This window comes from Chlorocebus sabaeus, chromosome 10 (genome assembly GCF_047675955.1).
Source record: "Chlorocebus sabaeus isolate Y175 chromosome 10, mChlSab1.0.hap1, whole genome shotgun sequence".
Lineage (NCBI taxonomy): Eukaryota > Metazoa > Chordata > Mammalia > Primates > Cercopithecidae > Chlorocebus > Chlorocebus sabaeus.
In genome coordinates this window covers 78,230,450-78,248,265 of record NC_132913.1, presented here as the reverse complement: position 1 = coordinate 78,248,265, position 17,816 = coordinate 78,230,450, and the positions used below count along the sequence as shown (strand labels likewise).

Below are 17,816 nucleotides of genomic sequence, written 5' to 3'. Positions count from 1 at the left end.
CTAGACTGGATAACACAGGAAGATCTCATCTCTACAAAAAATAGCAAGACATGGAGGTGCACACCAGTAGTCACAGCTACTCTGGAGGATGAGGTGGGAGGATCACATGACCTCAGGAGGTCAAGGCTACAGTGAGCCATGATCGCACCACTGCACTCCAGCCTGGGTGACAAAGCAAGATCCAGTTTCAAAAAAAAAAAAACAAATTGGGAAATCGGTTTAAAAATTAAAAATTATCTCCTGACCTCCTGATCCTCTCACCTCAGCCTCCCAAAATGTGCACCTGTAGTCTCAGCTACTCGGGAGGCTGAGGCAAGAGAATGGTGTGAACCTGGGAGGCAGAGCCTGCAGTGAGCTGAGATGCCACCACTGCACTCCAGCCTGGGCGAGAGAGCGAGACTCCCTCTCAAAAAAAAATAAAAATAAAAATAAAAATAAAATAAAATATTATACATATACACACATATCACAGAATTTCAACATTAAAAATATTATAGAAAAAGTTTTATCAACATGTTTATAAATAAAGTTATAAGACTGGGTGCGGTGGCTCATGCCTGTAATCCCAGCACTTTGGGAGGCTCAGGTGGGCAGATCACCTAAGGTCAGGGATTCGAGACCACCCTGGCCAACATGGCGAAACCTCGTCTCCACAAAAAATACAAAAATTAGCCGTGTGTGGTGGCAGGCACCTGTAATCCCAGCTAATCGGGAGGCTGAGGCAGGAGAATCGCTTGAACCTGGGAGGCAGAGGTTGCAGTGAGCCAAGATCGCACCAGTGCACTCTAGCCTGGGTGACGGAGCAAGACTCCGTCTCAAAAAAAAAAAAAAAAGTTACAAAACAATTTGGGATAGATATGAATATAGAAAAATTGTTTAAAGATACACTCTAAGGAATTATAGCAGTTACATCTAAATTGTGAGGCTATGGATGCTTTTATTCTTTCTGACTGTATTTTCTAAATGTTCTAAATAAATGTATTGTTTTTAAATATAACAAATTATTTTTTAAATATTTTACAATTAGAAAACAATAAAGAGTTATATATTCTTAAAAGATTTTCTAAAATGGTAATTTAAATTACTCCTCCTCAAAAAATTTAAGTTATATTAGCAAAACCTGACAAATGATAAAAACAAAAATTAATGTCTTTAGGGCAGTGTTCATTAACTGCTTACTAACATTCAGTTAGTAAGTACCTCTGGATAGAAGTATACCAATAAGGCCGGGTGCAGTGGCTCGTGCCTGTAATCCTAGCACTTTGGGAGGCTGAGGCAGGCAGATCATGAGATCAAGAGATAGACACCATCTTAGCCAATATGGTGAAACCCTGTCTCTACTAAAAAATACAAAAAATAGCTGGGTGTGGTGATGGGCACCTGTAATCCCAACTACTCGGGAGGCTGAGACAGGAGAATCGCTTGAACCTAGGACACAGAGGTTGCAGTGAGCCGAGATCACGCCACTGCACTCCAGCCTGGGTGACAGAGTGAGACTCCGTCTCAAAATAAGTAAATAAATAAATAAATAAACAAAAATAAAACAAGTATACCAATAAAGTACTCTTACACAAAACTAAACAAAACAAGCAGACAAAAAAAAAAAAAAAAAAACACCTGAATTGGATCTACAAATTTATAGGAAATACAAGGGACAAAGGAACAGAGGTAATCAGCAACGTACAGACAGTGGAAAACTGTATAGACTAAATGACCCAGTTTTTCTGACCAAACAAGAAAAAAAGAGAGACCGGTCAAAAGAAGACCAATAGATTAAAAAAAAAAAAAGGGACACACAACCCAATCACAATGTATGCGCCTCATTTGTATCCCAAGTCAAATAAACTATAAAATAATATAATAGGCCAGTGCGGTGACTCACGCCTGTAATCCCAGCAATTTGGGAGGCTGAGGCGGGTGGATTACTTGAGGTCAGGAGTTCGAGAACAGACTGGCCAACATGGCAAAACCCCATCTCTACTAAAAATTAGCTGGGTGTGGTGGCGGGCGCCTGTAATCCCAGCTACTCAGGAGGTTGAGGCAGGAGAATCGCTGGAACTCAGGAGGCAGAGGCTGCAGTGAGCTGAGATCATGCCACTGCACTCCAGCCTGGGCAACAAAGTCAGAATCTGTCTCAAAAAAAATAAAGAAAGAAAGAAATAATAATTTACAAGATAATCCAGGAAATCTGAACACTGACTAAATATTTTGATGATATTCAATTTAATATTGATATTAATGATATTAAAGTTTTGATATGTAATATTTAATTTTTATATGTAAAAATTATATTATTGTTATGTTTTGTTAAGGGTCCTTATTTAGAATTATATGCTGAAATATGACAAGGATGGGGAAACAGATGCACATACAGATGAAACAAGATTGGTCATGTATTCACAATTATTGAAGCTGAGTGATGGATAACATTAAATGCATCTCTCTCTCTCTCTCTCTCGTTTTACATGTTTGAAAATTTCCAAAACAAAAAAAGATGTGAAACGTCACATCTTTACAAACTTTCTGAACTTAAAGAATTCTTAAGATACATAATCATCATAATGCTAAACATTAACAACTAAAAGTAAAGAAAGACTGTACTAACCTTGTACACTGGATTGCCTTAAAAGCAGAAGGAATGAGGTTCTACAAATCAAACTTCCAAGTTCTTAAGAACCTCTGGTAGACCTTAGCTCTATTCCTTACTAATCTTGTAACAAATTAACCTTAAAAACAAACCTCTCAAAAATTAATATACAGCTTTAGAAGCAAAGTTCAAACTGCACTTTTTCAAAGAACCAGTTCAGACTAGTTTCTTGCCAGAGAAAATTAAGATTAAACAATTACTTACATGGAAAGCAAACTGCCCTGAGAAGTCATACATGCCACAGGAATGCATCAAACTCAAAGTATTTCGAACTGCTTCAGGGCTCAGTACTCTTTCACCAGTAATTGGGCAGAAACCACCATTAGCCAGTGTCGCAGCCATCACACTGGCTGATTCACAAGTCACTTCAATGGAGCACAGCTAACATAAAGAAAAAGCAGAATTGTCATATTACTTTTAATATTACTGTTCACTTCTAAGATAATCTATTTTATTTGGTATTTCGTACAGATCTGAAATATTTCTTCCAAAGAGATTAATATAAACTTGAGGACATTCTAAAGATTTTAATTGACCAAAGTCCTACCCCCTTTTAAGGTTTACCCTGATTTGGCCAAAGATACTCCGTCTTTTAATGGCAGAACTAGACCAGGAAGTGCCAGCCTTCTAAACACTAAGATTTGTTATTATCCCATGTGATATTCAAATCTGCTTAAATATTAATACTTTCTGTGGAATACACAAGCATAATTACTTTTAATTCAACAGGAAAAAAAAATGAGCCATGAAATATTTTTAAGGTAAAGCACCATACATGAGGATTATGATAGTGTCTACATGAGAAATCATCATTTTAGAAAAAAATGCTAAAGTGCCTGACATTTCACCCATAACAAAGCTCAGTATCCCCATTTATATGGTAACAAGCAAAAGACAAAGGGGAAGAAAAATATAAAGCAGATCTGTCTCAGATGCTCTGTAAGCCTAAACCAAAATGTTATCCTTTAGACCACTGATTAATATTTATTTGATATTTACTATGGGTGCTAAATATACCCTCTAGGATGAAATTTTTGCATTTAAATACAACCAAAATAATGAAAATAGTTCACCATACCAAACCCAAATTTACCCATAAAATGAAAATAAATGTTTCCACATTTTATTTTTAGCTAATAGTAAGCAAAATTGGGATGAGATGGGGTCAAAAAAGAAAGTAGATAGGAGAAGAATGGGTTCTCAACTTGTAAATTTTCCTCAGCCATACTCCAAGATCTACAAGAGGCACAAAGAGGTCTGGAAATAGCAAGAAGGAAAACTAAGTATAGTGAATTAAAACATTGTGTGTTTAACTTTGACTAGATTGCCTATTTATATCAAAAATCTCTTCCCTATTTCTCAAAAACGACAGAATCGACTTATAATACTGCAGAGAGCAAAGACTTGTGATAAGGTCGACTTAATCATACGAGGCTTTCTCAATTCCAATGATCATTTCCTAACGTATACTTAACATTAATTGGAATTTTGTTTGTCATAAGGCAGCACATTATTAATTTGCCCAATGCTAACTTGGGTACTCTCCTGCAAATCCCAATGGTTGTTCAATTTGATGCACCCCTTCTCCAAAAAAGTCAGTATCACTCCTATGGCCATTTCTTGATTTTTGCCATGAAGTACAGAAATGTCACATTATAGTAGATTCTATAACAGCCAAATTTAAATATGTATTCCAAAGGAAAAGCAGCTTATGGAAAAAATTCATACAGACCAGGAAAAAATAAAGGCTAGTTCGAAAGGAATTTCACATATCATCTCATGTTATCTTCCACATAATATGGCAAGACAGGTCAGGCATATGCTACAGATAAGGAAACTAGGGATCAGTAACTAAAATTAAGTCACATGGCTAATAAGTCGCGGGGCTAGACCTTAAATTTTGTATTGATGGTCTGGATTCCCAGTTTACGGTTTTTCACATGGGCAGACGAAAAGCTGTAACCTGGACATCTAGCAAAATCTAACTCATTATCAACCTCACTTATATATTCTCTAAGATTACTGAAAGGTTAAAATTAAGGAACTTTTAAAACTAAAGACAGGCAAATGTAAGGTGAACTAGAAATGAACAATAATGTAGCCTCCCATGTGGCTTCACATTACAGCCCCAGCAGTGGCACCAGCTGTGGTAAATCTGTAAGAATAAATTGAACTGAAAATGTGGGTGAGAGAAGAGATCTCCAGGAAGGCTATTCTAAATTGAGTTCTATACCACAGCCCACTGTGTAACATGGTCCCTCTTGCCCAGTCCCGGCCCCTCAATATTGAGAGCTACTCTAACTTAGAAGAAAGCCTGACATATGACCTGCAGAAATGAACTAGTACCAGTTAAGCCAGGATAGAGCAGTAACAAAGAAATTACAAGATACCAAGTCAGCTGAGACACCGACACTTTTAAATGCTTAATAAGAGCCCTCTGATTATTTAAAAAAAAAAAAAAAAAAATTCCCAAACAAAATGTAAAAGCTACAAAAAATTTAGAGCTCAGTTTATAATTAGGAGTGCCAATTTCTAGGAGTGTACATTATTTTTGACAATTCTTCAATATGTTTACAGAAAAAATTGTCCCTATTACATTTTGAGGCATGATATTTTAGGCAACATGGACATAAGACTGCCTTTTATGAAGACATTTTTGAAAGTCAATGAAAAATGTATTTTCTCATGGCCTAGAACCAAGATTTATGAGACACCTATATTTTGCATAATGTGACACATCCATTTATTTATTTTGAGACAGAGTCTCACTCTATCACGAGGCTGGAATGCAGTGGCGCAATCTGGGCTCACTGCAACCTCGGCCTTCCAGGTTCAAGTGATTCTCCTGCCTCAGCCTCCCGAGTAGCTGGGACTACAGGCAGGCACCACCACACCCAACTAATTTTTGTAGTTTTAGTAGAGATGGGGTTTCACCATGTTGGCCAGGATGGTCTCAATTTCTTGACCTCATGATCCGCCCACCTTGGCCTCCCAAAGTGCTGGGATTACAGGCGTGAGCCACCGTGCCCAGCCAACACATCCATTTATATATACAATTTATATAATTAAATTACCTGGAAGTAGAAGTCTAATATACCAACCATATCTGTGCCTTCTGGAAAACACTAAAAAAATAGAAAGGCAATTAAAAATTCAGGCACACAGGAATGCACATAAGTAGAGAAATACATGAAAAATTTCAAATGTACACAAGTGTTTCATTTTAATTAATAGCATGTAACTTCTAAAAGAGTATAAACATGAAACAAAAAGGCAAAATTTTATCACATAAGTTTTTAGATACTAGTTTAACTGACAATGATAAAATGATTCTTGAGGTATAAATCAAGTTACTAGACCAGCCACTTAAAAAAATCAAGAGTAGTTAACACTAATCAGGTATTATTATGCTTTTGAAAAAATAGACTAAACCTCAAACAAAATTTGCATTAATAAATAAAATTAGTCAAATATTTAAATACTGCCAGATACAAATCAATTTAACAATAACATTAACAATTTGATAATACTGACTCAAGAGCACTCTGCAAAAACTTCTCTTAAATAGTAATAGGTAGTTGCTTAAAGGCTATTGTTGAATTCTTAGCATACATCTTCATGTATTTTATTAAATGAAAGAATAATTTGAAAGAGAAACAAAAATTTAAAAACCTTCTTTTCTTTTAAGTAATATCCTATTGCAAAATTTCGATCTCCACTTTCCCTTTCAGACTGAAACCTGGAAGAAGAAAAAAACAAAAAACATTTGCTCTATGTACTTTCTTTAAAAGTGTGATTGTTCATAATTTCATTTGTATAGCAATGTACAGCATGAAGAACACTGAACTAAGATTTAGGACTACAGAGTTCCAATCAATTCTGTCAACAGGCTATTTGTGTAGCTTTGGACAAGTCTTTTAAGTGGTAATTCTTTCTATCTTCATTTTCTTGACTATAAAATGACTGAAATGAATCAGGCCCATTCAAGTCTTCATATTTTGTAAACAAAAAGGCTAATTTTAAAATTCTCAAATCTTCTACCATTAAAATACACTGAAAAACTGCAGAATCCTCTGGCTACCCAAAAGTACAGTAAGAGTCCATTTTAATTGACATAATCAGGGAACTTGATATAATCATGGAACTTTCACTGAGAGTGGGAAACACAAAATGGATCTTGCAGGATTCAATGGACTAACAGATTTCAGGGTACATCGAGACCATCGAGACCATCGAGGCCTAGGCACTGGCAAATTCCATGCAGCATGAACGGTTAGAAAAGTATACGGACAGGGCTCCACTGAAGAATGGCAAATATTCTGACGTAACCAGGAAACACACATGGAGAAGAGTGGGAAAACATCAAACAAACGAAGGAGACTGGGACAAAATTATCAAAATCAATAGATGTCGAATAATGTAATAGCTCCTTACTACCCACAAAACAAAAGCCTGAGGGCTTTCAAACAAGTTACCTAATCAGATCTACATTTTAGAAAGATAACTGACATCAGTTTGAAAAAGGGGAAAAAGAAGCGATGACTGATCTATTAAAAGAATACTGTAATGAGAGCTACAAAAGCCTGAATTTAGGCAGCTGTGATAGGAATGGAAGGAGAGGTATGATCAAACATACAAGTAGTTGGATAATCTTCCAACCTGATGAGGAAAAGGAGAGACAGAGTAAAGACTGATACAAAGCCTGAATTTCTAACATAGCCTGAGAGCATGATAATATTAACTGACACAGGGATCTATCTGTAGAGCAAAGAGCAGTTTGGAAAGAAAGAGAATGAGTTTTGATTTAGACAGATTTAATTTGCATTATATTTGAGAATTACCCTACAAGTCTAAAAGGGCTGCTGATATTAGAGGAACTGTGGGTAATGTTCTTTATATCACTGAGGTGGACAGCCCCTTCTAATTGTACATTTTAACATTTCAAACTCTTATCAATTTGCCATACTTTAAAAAAAAAAATCAACATAGTTTAGATAAATGACTAACTAGTCAGCAATTATCAAAGTGACTGACACAGTTCTTCAACACTATCTCAAGTGCCTATTATCTGTCAGATAACATGCATACAGAAATGAACTGGAAGACACAACATTCCATCTAGGTCTTAAGGAGGGCAGAGTCTAATGGTGATTATGGGGCAAAGAGAGACATGTAATAAGTTTGATAAAATATGGTAATAGGAGAGCACAGAAAAGAGGCAAGCTGAGATTCATGGAATACTTCCTGGAAAAGATACTTAAGCTGATGAATTAATGTTGGGAAGGCATGCAACCTTAAAATGCTTACCCCTGAAATGCAAAGCAGGAAGTGCAAAATAAAAATAAAATAGTAGTATACATGCTAAAACATAATAATATTACAATAATGTTTAACAGAATAATGTTTCTAATGACAAGGAACCCATCAGACAAATACAAAATGGGAAACATCCACCATACGGCCTGCTGCCTGTTTTTATAAAGTTTTTTAGAACACAGCCTCGTATTGTCTATGGCTGCTTTTCTACTAAACAGCAGAACTGAGAAGTTACAACACAGACCGTATGGTCCACAAACATAAATTATTTACTGTCTGGTCCTTCAAAGAAAAAGTCAGCAACCCCTGGTCTATAAAACAAGCAGCGTGCACTCTTTAAAAATAAAAGCCCATGGCTGGGCGCGGTGGCTCATGCCTGTAATCGTAGTACTTTGGGAGGCTGAGACAGGCAGATCAAAAGGTCAGGAGATTGAGACCATCCTGGTTCACATGGTGAAACCCCGTCTCTACTAAAAATAAAAAAAATTAGCTGGGCGTAGAGGCGGGCATCTGTAGTCCCAGCTACTTGGGAGGCCAAGGCAGGCGAACATGTGAACCCAGGAGGCAGAGCTTGCAGTGAGCCGAGACCACAACACTGCACTCCAGCCTGGGCGACAGAGCAAGACTCCGTCTCAAAAAATAAATAAATAAATAAAAGCACATATAAAAATTTTTAAAAGCAAAGATCTAGAGCAGAGGAACTGTTCTAAGTAAACAGACAAAACAGACATCGTAATAAATACAATGTAAGAACCTTGATTTGTTCCTGAATCTAAAAAATAATAATAAAAGTTGTAAAAGACACTTGGGGAAGAGATGGGGACATTTACATATTGATTAATGTCATGATATTTTAAAATTAACATTAATATTCTTACATGTGTTAATGATATTGTGGTTATATAGGAGAATGTCCTTATTCTTAGACTGTATGTGCTTTCTTATTCAAGGGTGAGGTAATTTTCAACTTAATTTGAAATGGTTTAGGGGAAAAAAATCTATGTACATACATATTTACATATTTGTATGCAGAGGTATACATACATATTTTTATCTATCTAAAGAGACAGAGGTTGAGAAAAAGCAAGTAAGACAAAATATTAGAAAATATAAGTAAAAGATAAGTAAAAGATTTATTTTTTCAACTTTTCTATAGACTGACAAATTTTAAAATAAAAAATTGGGGTAAAAATCCAGATAGCCTGGAACAGAAATAGAAGAGAGGTAAAACAGGTAAAGATAAAATTGAATAAGCACCAGTAATTTGACATAAACTTGGGGTCTCTTCTGATTGTATGATTACCTGTAAGAAATTTGTCAAAACTATTTAAAGTATTTTTAAGTGTTTCTGTCAGGTAATTTAGAAATCATTCATTTCCCTCTAATGAAAAGAGAGCAGATCAATTCTAAATACAGTGTGTGTTTTTACGTAACAAAACAGCATTTAAAACACTCACGTCGCATTACTGAATCCAACATATTCATTACCAGCCATCTTATTCAAAAACTGCATGACCTATAAACCAAAATTAGGAATTAGTAATCAAAAAACAAATATATAGAAAATGTGGCATGAAAACTGAATTACATGTTGCACTTACATAGTCAAATTTTTCAGCATTATTTACTCCTTGCTGTAAAAAAATAAGAGACATAAATATGTTAATATAGGTACCACCACAGTTAAGTTTCAAGCTAATATCAAAATTTCAAACAGCTACCATTATAATATACTGCATTAGTATTTTTAAATCTAGGAAATAGTTCTAAAGTAATTTTTATATAAACTCTTTTACATGTCATTTAATACCCATATGTTGTTGAGAATGCATCAGAATTACAAAGGGAATGCTTTATTTTAAGTATATCTTTACCCAACCCAAAGTTACAGAAATTTAACTACAAGTTACCATGAAATGCCCTTATCTTTTATGACAGTACATAATTTTGCTAAAATGTGTTATTTAATCTTATATTTTAAAAAACTTAAAATAAAGTTTCACCCTTCGAAAAGAATTAAGTATATATAAAATATTTCAATTAAGAAAAATCTATTTGTATTTTATTAAATCCTTTAATATTAGAGTTAGAAAAATGAGTTATGCTGCAAAACTAATCTTTTATAATTCCAGTATATGCAAACATTCTGGTTACATTTTACTACTGTAGAGAAAGCTCTATTCCTAATAGCTCTCACTTGTTATAATAATATTTGAACTAAAAAAAATTATATTTCACAGTCTAAAAAATTAGCTTCTATTGTATTTAGCATTATGCCAATTCAGAGTATGGAAGATGTATTGTTTCATCACTTTCATTTCTGCCATGTTATCTATTGCAAATGTCAATAGGAAAAACCTATGTAACGTAGATCAGTTCAAGTAGCCAAATGGTTTCATTTTACCTCGGCGAAGTTTACAAAGCAGTAAGTTGTAGATCTGAAATCAAACGTATTAATTGGTGATATGCACCCAAAAGAAACAATACATCTCTAATTTCTAAAATAGGCTTAAAATAAAATAATTTGACAACTAAAGTTTTTAAAACACATTTTTTTTTTTACTTTACCCTCAAAAAAATCCAAAACATTATACTTTAAAATATTATGGGAGGAAAACCTGTACCAGAGAATTATTTAATTGAATAAAGCCAGGTTCATTCTTTACAAGAGGATTAGAGTGTGGCTGACAATATGTGAAAACCTACAAATCAACTTATTTAAGAAAGACGTGCAATCACATTTATACAATCAGTAGCTAGAAGGACCACCATACTATTTCATCAAAATTAGGCATTAACAAAACTTCAACAAGATTAAGGATAATTCAGTTACAGCCATATTGTAATCACTAGCTGTGTATTTTCTCTAAAGTATCCTTTGACATAATTTTTTCTTTCCTTATATTATATACCAGAAATCAAAATGTAGAAATGTAACTCCAAAGCTGTTCAATGAAAAATAATTAAAAGAAGAAATTACCAACTTCATTGAACTGTTGCAGTTGTCAAAATATTCCATAGATCCTAATGCTGTAAAATATGTAACAACATTTAAACCACAAAAACCTTTGTAACCTTAGAAAAAGCACAAAAAAACAACTCTTTTGGAAATGGATGTCAGCATTTGCATTGCGATGTCATATGGATAATTACTGGTTAAACAATCAATGTAAAATAAACACGTTATGTTGAACTTTCATTCTGTGACCTAAACTGTACCCTACAAAACTCTTACAAGTTGTCTTCATTGGGCTGTCATGTTTAATATACAAAAATAAAAACCATTCTTTAGACTATGGTAACATAATTGGTCTATTTTGTGACTTACTAAATTAAAGCACAATTAAGTTTTGCTCTTACGTTGTTTTTAAGAAACAACTGGTATTTACCAATGTCTAGCATTATACAGTATAACATTTTGGGTACTGAACATTCTCTAGACAGATTATGTAAATAGAGCAAAACAAAATACAGGCATACCTCATTTTATTGAGCTTCACTTCGCTGTGTTTCACAGATACGCATTTTTTAAGAAATTGAAGGTTTGTGATAACCCTGCATCAAGTAAATCTACTGGTACCATTTTTCCAACAGTATGTGCTCATTTTACGTCTCTGTGTCACATTTTGATAATTATTATTACATGTCTCATGGGTATCTGTGATCAGTCATTTTTGCTTACTATTACACTTGTTTTGGGGTGCCACAAGCCATGTCCATGTAAAATGGTAAACTTAACCTATAAATGTTGTATATGTTCTGACTGCTTCACTGATTGTCCATTCCCATCTCTCTCCCTCTTCTTGGGACCGCCTATTCCGAGACTCAACAATACTGAAAACAGGCCAATTAATAACCCTACTATGGCCTCTAAACGTTCAAGTGAAAGGAAGAGTTGTACAACTCTCACTTTTAAAAAGCCAGAATGATTATTAAGCTTAGTAAGAAAAGCATGTTGAAAGTCAAAACAGACCAAAAGTTGAGCCTCTTGCACCAAACAGTTAGCCAAGTTGTAAATGCAAAGTTTCCTTTGCATTTCTTGAAGTTCTTCAAGGAAATTAAAAATGCTACTTCAGTGAACACACGAATGATGGAAAGCAAAACAGCATAATCGGTAACATGAAGAAAGTTTGTGTGGCCTAGATAAAAAGAAAAAAATCAAACTAGCTACAATATCCTTTAGGCCAAGGCCTAATTCAGAACAAAGCCCTAACTCTCTTCAATTCTATAAAGGCTGAGAGAAGTGAGGAAGCTGCAGAAATGGGTTTGCAGCTAGCAGAGGTTGATTCACGAGGTTTAAGGAAAGAAGCCGTCTCCATAACATAAAAGAACAAGGTGAAACAACAGCAAGGGCTGATGCACAAGGTGCAGCAAGTTATCCAGAAGACCTATCTAACTTCAGTGATGAAGGTGACTACACTAACAACAGATTTTAAATGTAGATGAAACAGCCTTTCATTGAAAGATGACATCTACGACTTTCATAGCCAAAGAGGAGAAGTTAACGTCTGGTTTCAGAGGACAGCCTGACTTGTTACGGGCCAAGGCAGCTTGTAACCTTAAGTTGAAGCCAATGCTCATTCATCATTCCAAAAATCCTAGAGTCCTTAAGAATTAAGCTAAATCTACCCTGCCTGGCCTCATAACAAAGCCTGGATTGGACCACATCGGTTTACAACATTGTTTACTGAATATTTTAAGCTCACTGTTGAAACTTACAGCTCAAAAAAAGATTTTGTTTTTTAATAGAGATGGGAGTCTCACTATACTGAGCAGACTGGTCTTGAACTCCTTGGCTCAAGCAATCCTCTTACCTCAACCTCCCAAAGTGCTGAGATTACAGGGGTGAGCCGCCATGACCAGCCAGAAAACAAAACAAAACAAAACATTTCTTTCAAAATATTACTGTTCACTAACAACACACCTGGTCACCCAAGAGTTCTGATAGAGATGTACAAGGAGCATAATGTTGTTTTCATGCCTGCTAACAAACATCCATTCTGCAGGATCAGGGAGTAATTTCAACTTTCAAGTCTTACTACTTAAGAAACACTGTTCGTAAGGCAATAGCTGCAATAACAGTGATTTGTTTGATAGATCTGGGCAAAGTAAATTGAAAATCTTCTGGAAAAGATTCACCATTCTAAATGTCATTAAGAACTTTCATGATCATAGGTGGTCAAAATATCAACATTAACAGGAGTTCAAATGAAGTTGATTCCAATCCTCATGGATGACTGAGGAGTCCAAGCGGAGGAAGTAACTACACATGTGATAGAAATATCAAGAGAACTAGAATTGAAAGCAGAGCCTGAAGATATGACTGAATTGCTGCAATCTCATGATAAAACTTGAACGGATGAGGAGTTGCTTCTCATGGGTGAACTAAGAAAGTGGTTTCTTGAGATGAAAACTACCTCTGGTAAAGATGCTCTGAATATCACTGAAATACAACAAAGGATTGAGAACATTCCATAAACTTAGTTCATAAAGCAGCGGCAGGGTTTTGGAGGATTGACTCCAATTTTGAAAAAAGTTCTACTCTGAATAAAATGCTGTCAAAGAGCATTGCGTGCTACAGAGAAATCTTGCATAAAAGGAAGAGTCAATTGATGTGGCAACTTTATTGTTGTCTTATTTTAAGAAATTGCCACAGCCACCCCAATCTTCAGCAACCACCACCCTTACCAGTCAGTAATCATCAATATCAAGACAAGACCTTCCACCAGCAAAAAGATTAGAACTCACTGAAGGCTCAGATGCTCCTTAGCATTTCTTACCTATAAAATATTTTTTACTTAAGGTATTCACACTGGTATTTTTTCTTAGATGCAATACTACTGCACACTTATGAGATTATAGTATAAACACAACTTTTGTACGCATTGGTTAACAAAAAAATTGGTATGACGTGCTTTTTTGCAATCTTCACTTTAGTTAGGTGATCTGCAATATCTCTGAGGTATGCCTGTATTGAATAAGTGCACTGACTAAAGAATGTTTCTCCCCAAAACTTCCCCCATTTAAATGTAAAGGCATTTGATTATTATTTGTTCATATAATTTACCCTGTAAATGGCATTTAACTTAAGTCAATAAAATATATCTGCTTGTGTATCTCTTGGAAAGACTTCATGTACCCCAAGGATTGATGAGATCTAATAATCATTAACATGTCACATTAATTCTGAAAAAGTAACAGTAAAAAGTTTATTTGCAAAGCTCTTAGGAAAAGCACATGCCTACATATACAAAAGAGAGTAAACCACCCCCAATGCAAAATCAAAACTAAAAATGATAAAAACCCATTATCTTCATCATTATGGAGTAGTGGGGTGAGTTGGGTGGAGAAACAGATGTTAACAAAAATAAAAGCTGGGCACGCATATATAAGAGCTGGTCATACTCGTCTATTTTATATATGTTTGAATTTTTTCACAATAAAAAATTAAAGGAAAAATATTTATTTGCTAATAATTTCCCACACTAATTTGCAAGATTTTCCTTTTGAGCATTTTTCTTTCCCATTTGAAACAGTCATTGATTTTTAGTTCATGTATCAGTGGATATCTTCTATTGCTAGAATGAACTCATGACTAATTCTCTTCCTATTTTTAATTTTTACAGACGTGTGAATTAAGAAACTTTGCTTATAATAGATAAGTACACTGAAATTTTAAAAGTTTTATTATAGCAGTGTTACTCAGTTCTTTACATGCCTCCAGCTCATTACATGCCAAAAGTCATACAGTACTCTATCCTCAAAAATTGTGCTAATGCTCTTATTTACTGACAACTTAGATTCTCTTTCGATTTTGTTGAAACCAAAGAACTACCTAGTATACAACATGACTTATTACCAGTAATTACAATGGTTCACCTTCCTTAACAACACTGACTCTAATATTTCAAAATGTCCTCTTTTGCTGGTGGGCTGAGGTTTTTACAACCTGAAGCTGTGCACTGTACTAAAATTTGAAAGACATGAGAACTATGTCTTTCTTTTGGAAAATGGGAGGACACCCGGACTAAAGGCAGATTAATTTTTTAAAAGGTGCATATAGAAACAGATTTTGAAACTGACTTATCTTAAAACTATCAATTCCCCAGTATTCCTTGGAAAGAATTCCAAGTATGGAATCCAAAGATATGTTTATCCCAGTTGGAAGATCACTGTATGAGCATTATTAGATACTGTATTATTTTTGAAAAAGTTATAATCATTTGTAGTAAATACAGTAGAAACATTTTTTAAATAAACCAAATTGGAATATACTTACCAAAATTTCTAATCCACTCACTAAATGATTTTAAAAAAACAAACCCATATGGGTTGTTTGAAAAGGGTAACCAGATCCTGATACTAAAAAACTATACAAATTTTTCTATAAATATGCCTGTCAAGTTACAGAATTTACATTCCTTTGGAAAATACTATATGAATGAAAATTTGATAAAGCACCACTGAGTTTTAACTATCTATTAAAAAATTAATGTAACTATATTGCAGTGTTTTTATACAGTTTATAACATATTTATGAATTGATTCATGTATTATACTTTACAACACAGGTGAAAAATACTGTTAACAAGGACATCTGTCAATAAATTTAATGCTAAAATGGCTCATTTAAAGTCAATACATCAATCAGAGTTATTTTGTAAGTATCGCACTTGTTTCCATTCATAAAGTATGGAGGTGCAAGCCAATTAAAAATTAGACATCACAAAGGAAAAAGCAAAAAGAGGTAACTAAAAATGATTTTATGAAATATTTTTAATTTAATCTTATGATTGAAAATGGTTTAAAGCTAAAGAGTATTAGTAAAATAAAAAATAAGACACTCCAGGTAAAAAAGAATGTTTTTCTAGATCTAGTATTTTCATAGATTAACCCTAAAAATAAAGTTAAAAGAACAATTTTTAGTTGATAATAAATGCTCTACCTTTCACTTAAAAAAAAAAAAAAACTAAAGCATAAACTGATATAAACGTGAAGTAAATAAACCAATATAATCCTGTCTTCTGAATGTTGCCAGTCCAAGGCATTATGCATTACTCTCAGAGTCACAAACCACTCTTATAAGCAAAGCATGTCTTATAAGCATACCTAACAGGCTATTGCTAACATGACCAAATTGAACATTACATACACATTAACTAAGCTTGTCTTGATTTTCAATGAGTATAATTACAAATTATTTAAAGAAAAAAAAAAATTTTTTTAAATTCAAAAATACTTTTGATTAAAAAGAAAATTGAGCTTCTTTAAATGACAAAAACTGGAAACTACCACTAGAATGAGGCATGCCAAGTAGAATGGCTCATGCCTGTCATCCCAGCATTTCGGGAGGCCAAACTGGGAGGATCACGTTAGGCCAGGAGTTGGGGACCAGCCTGGGGAACATGGCAAGACCCCATCTTTATAAAGAATTAGCCCTGCTGAGAATGGCGTAAACCCGGGAGGTGGAGGTTGCAGTGAGCTGAGATCCGGCCACTGCACTCCAGCCTGGGTAACAGAGCGAGACTTCGTCTCAAAAAAAAAAAAAAAAAAAGAATTAGCCCTGCATGGTGGCATGTGCCTGTGGTCTCAGCTACTCTGGAGCCTGAGGTGGCAGGATCACTTGAGCACAGGAGTTTGAGGCTACAGTGGGCTATGACTATATCACTGCACTTAGACTGGGCAACAGAGAGACACCTTGTCTCTAAAAACCAAAAAACAAAAAACTCTAGAAGTAAAAACATAGAAGACAGTGTAACTTTTACTATTTCTAACATGAAAAAGCATTGTGTGGCAATTATTTTGCAGCATGTTGTCCTCATTTTCCTATCTTAACCCTTAAGTAATCACCAGATCTTAACTTTTAAACTAAAACTAGGTGAAATTTTTACGAGTGAAAAGACAAAAAAAAAAAAAAGTAAGGATACTGCTATGTCATATAAAACTAAATGTTCCTTTCAAATTTATTTTTATTCTTTCCTTTTAATCAAGCAATCACACATTATCACCACCCCAAATAAAACAGATTACAACAAAAAGTATTCCTTTAAAGTTAGTAGCTACCACAGAGAAGAAGAGAGGAAGTATATATACCCTTATGATTTTAAAAATCATGTGCATTTTAAGTAAAAAATTACATTTGTTTTTAAAAAGGTATTTACCTATATAGCTTTGTTTAAAATTTTAAATATTGTAGTTTTCCTATAAGCTTAGTAGTTAAGAATTTATGCAACAGGCTCCTTCTGTCCAAATTCTCCTTTTTTCCACAATCTGCTAATCCTTTTGAACATTTGCTCTGCCTCTTCCCCCATTTCCTGAGGATCACCACCAATCCTACAAGGAAAAAATATCAACACTACAAAATTATGAAATCAAGAGTCTTACTAAAGACTCTACTTAATTTTGGGGTGGGGGAGTAACATGAAGAAAATGATTTTAATGGCACCATGATAAATTCTTGAATTTTGAAAGAAAAAAAAAATCACAAATAGTCTTAAGGTCATCAATTAAAAGAGCTAAAAACAGAATTCACCTCTAGCAGCCATGGCGAAGTATCCGTGGCGCTGGATACTCAGATGCAAGCACCTTGGAAAAGGGCCTGTTTTTTTACTGACTAATGTCCAAAGAATGACTACATAACATTTGCTATCAAATGAGATACAACTTTTAAACCAATAAATTGCTATCATTTGAACTAGTTCAAATTAAGAAAATAGTACTTCTGCATTTTGGACAATATAACTATGCTAATTAAAATTAAAGAGGTCATCAAGAGAAATAGCAAACACCTAGGTTAAATATGGCGGAGTGAATTGTAATGAACAGCAAATTGAATATCAGGAGATTTAGTTCA

The 17,816-nt window shown here is 34.4% G+C and overlaps 1 protein-coding gene across 4 annotated transcripts in view; it reads right to left on the bottom strand.

The window, feature by feature from the left end:
- The window catches only part of GLS (glutaminase), an 86,079-nt gene that overhangs the window by 35,625 nt on the left and 32,638 nt on the right, over positions 1-17,816 (bottom strand). For 3 of the 4 annotated variants that reach the window (XM_007965667.3, XM_007965664.3, XM_007965665.3), the window contains exons 8-12: positions 9,565-9,597; positions 9,421-9,479; positions 6,320-6,386; positions 5,722-5,772; positions 2,852-3,028 (exon numbers count right to left, since the gene is read on the bottom strand). In XM_007965667.3, coding sequence (XP_007963858.3) covers positions 2,852-3,028; positions 5,722-5,772; positions 6,320-6,386; positions 9,421-9,479; positions 9,565-9,597 — 387 coding nt within the window. Of the gene's footprint in view, positions 1-2,851; positions 3,029-5,721; positions 5,773-6,319; positions 6,387-9,420; positions 9,480-9,564; positions 9,598-10,367; positions 10,431-17,816 lie in introns of those variants that run through there. The other variant, XM_007965668.3, reaches the window with a different exon arrangement.